General features: G+C 52.8%; 1 protein-coding gene across 3 annotated transcripts in view; it reads right to left on the bottom strand.

Annotated features, from left to right (window-relative positions):
* Positions 1–2,500, bottom strand: part of LOC122255975 (venom allergen 5-like) — a 200,480-nt gene that overhangs the window by 956 nt on the left and 197,024 nt on the right. For all 3 annotated transcript variants that reach the window (XM_086533370.1, XM_086533364.1, XM_086533381.1), the window contains 2 exons: positions 1,425–1,528; positions 1–1,170 (listed from right to left, as the gene is read on the bottom strand). The exon at positions 1–1,170 is cut by the window's left edge and continues 956 nt beyond it. In XM_086533370.1, coding sequence (XP_086389496.1) covers positions 812–1,170; positions 1,425–1,528 — 463 coding nt within the window. In that variant the 3' untranslated portion in view covers positions 1–811. The remainder of the gene's footprint in view (positions 1,171–1,424; positions 1,529–2,500) is intronic.

Raw genomic sequence — 2,500 nt, 5'->3', positions numbered from 1 at the left:
TATCGACATATTTGCAAGGAACATCAACAATTTCTTCTTTTGGAACCAATCAGACAATGTATGGGCGCCCTTAGAGAATAAACAAAAACACAAAAAACACGAAGATGTACAGGAAAAATAATGGATGGTAGTTGTTACATGATGTGACGGTTACTCGTAAGTTTACAATAGTCTCCCTAGTATCCGTTTTCTGTCAATGAACATCAGCCTTGAGGCTTTAAAATCCAAATTTGCTGGTATAAAAGCTTGCATTTTGTTGATGAGTTACACTGTATATAAAACATGTCATATACTAAACTCAACCGAATGAATTGTTTACATAAGATAATAAAGCTGTATAAATGAATGACTGGAAGAAATACAAACCATGGTTTCAGACAAAACATGTATGACTGTCCCCATTCACTCCACAGTCCTTATCATAACATCTCATTGTCAAAAATAAAACTCCCTCTAAACCTGGGACTGACCTATTGAAGACGATCATGAGCGAGATCGCCCCGGGATAAGAAATCTTCCGCAAACGAAACAACGCCAGAAAACCAGAAACAACCACAAACTCGTACAATGTCTGTAGAGAGAATAAAACAGGATATATGCGTACGCCTGCGCGCAATTCAACTTTTACAACCATAGCATGATGCGCTCACAACACAGACAATGGACACGGAAAGTACAGGGCCGCGTAGACGACTAAACACACTACAGGAATATAGATTTATTACAATAACACCATTGACTTCTGAGGGGCAGAGCGGGACGGGCCAGGAGGGCGGGGCGAGGGGGCGAAAGGGGGGCCTGGGGGCGTGGCTCACCCTCTGAACCGGTTGAGGATATTCCACGGGTTGAGGATCTTCATGAGGCCCATGATGGGTTCCTGGATGCCCTTCATGAGGAAGTCCGTCGGCCGCATGAGCTCGTGTCCGTCGTGGTCCACGGAGATGTATTCTTCTCCGTGGGGGCCGCCGAGGATGGGTGGATGAGCCATCATCATGGGGTGATGGGGCGGCATGTGGTGGCCGCCGGGACCCATCATGGGGTGGCCGCCCGACGCGATGCTGTTGGTGATGGGCGGGCCCGGGGGCGGCAGCTGAAGGAAGCTGGAGGTGGAAGGCGAACCCGCCGAAGGATCCTTGGAGCAGGAGCTCTGCTGCGGCGTCGCGTCCGCCTCTGGAAGGACAAAGGACGCAGAAGGTTACAGAGGAAAGGCGAGCGAGACCCTAAGAACTCCCATTAAATGAAACACGAAAATCCTCTCTCTCTCTCTCTCTCTCTCTCTCTCTCTCTCTCTCTCTCTCTCTCTCTCTCTCTCTCTCTCTCTCTCTCTCTCTCTCTCTCTCTCTCTCTCTCTCTCTCTCTCTCCTCCTCCTCCTCTTCCTCTTCCTCCTCCTCCTCTTCCTCCTCCTCCTCGACATGAGACTCACCGCAAAGGCCCTGGTAGCCGGGCGAAGGGATGAGTCCGTCGCCCACGCAGTACGGCTGGCCGGGGAAGCCCATCTTGTACATGGAGCCGCCAATCACGTTCCCTCTGAGGACACAACGGGGGTTAGCGGGGCTTTCTATCTATCTGTCTGTCTGTTTATCAGTCTTTCTCTCTCTGACTCTCTCTCTCTCTCTCTCTCTCTCTCTCTCTCTCTCTCTCTCTTTCTCTCTCTCTTCTTCTATCTATCTCCCTCTCTCTCTCTCTCTCTCTCTCTCTCTCTCTCTCTCTCTCTCTCTCTCTCTCTCTCTCTCTCTCTCTCTCTCTCTCTCTCTCTCTCTATCTTAATTCTTTATCTATCAACTTCTCTCTCTCATTCTCTTTCTCTATTCTCTCCCTCTCCCTCACTCTTTCTTTCTCTCACTTCTACCTTTGTTTCTCATTAACAGCTTCCCTCTCCTTCTCCCTCTCCCCCTCCGTCTCCCTTTTCCCCTCCCTCTAACTTTCCCTTTCCCTTTCTCTTTCCCTCTCTCTCCCCTCCCTCCCTCTAACCCTCTCTCTCCTCTCCCCATCTCTCCCTCTCCATCTCCCCTCCTGCTCCCTCTCTCCCTCACCCTCTAACTCACTCCCTCTCCCTCCCAATCCCTCTCCATCTCCCCTCCCTCCTCCCTCTCTCTCCTCTCCCCCTCCCCTCCATCTCCCTCCTCCCTCTCCCCCACCCTCACTCACTCCATCTCCCTCATCCCCTCCCTCTCCCCTCCTCCTCCCCCTCCCACTCACTCGCCTCCCTCTCCCTCCCTCTCCCTCCCTCTCCCTCCCACTCACTCCCTCTCCCTCTCCCTCCCACTCCCTCTCCCTCTCCCCTCCCTCTTCCTCCCACTCCCTCTCCCCTCACCCTCTAACTCACTCCCTCTCCCCTCACCCTCTAACTCACTCCATCTCCATCTCCCCTCCCTCTCCCTCTCCCTCTCCTTCCCACTCCCTCTCCCTCCCACTCCCTCTCCCTCTCCCTCCCACTCCCTCTCCATCTCCCCTCCTACTCCCTCTCCCTCCCACTCCCTCTCCATCTCCCTCTCCCCT

Source organism: Penaeus japonicus, unplaced genomic scaffold, assembly GCF_977035675.1.
Source record: "Penaeus japonicus unplaced genomic scaffold, GWHDUDI00000001_assembly GWHDUDI00000003, whole genome shotgun sequence".
NCBI classification, from domain to species: domain Eukaryota; kingdom Metazoa; phylum Arthropoda; class Malacostraca; order Decapoda; family Penaeidae; genus Penaeus; species Penaeus japonicus.
Note: the sequence above shows the minus strand (reverse complement) of the source record. Positions and strands in the feature narration are given on the sequence as shown.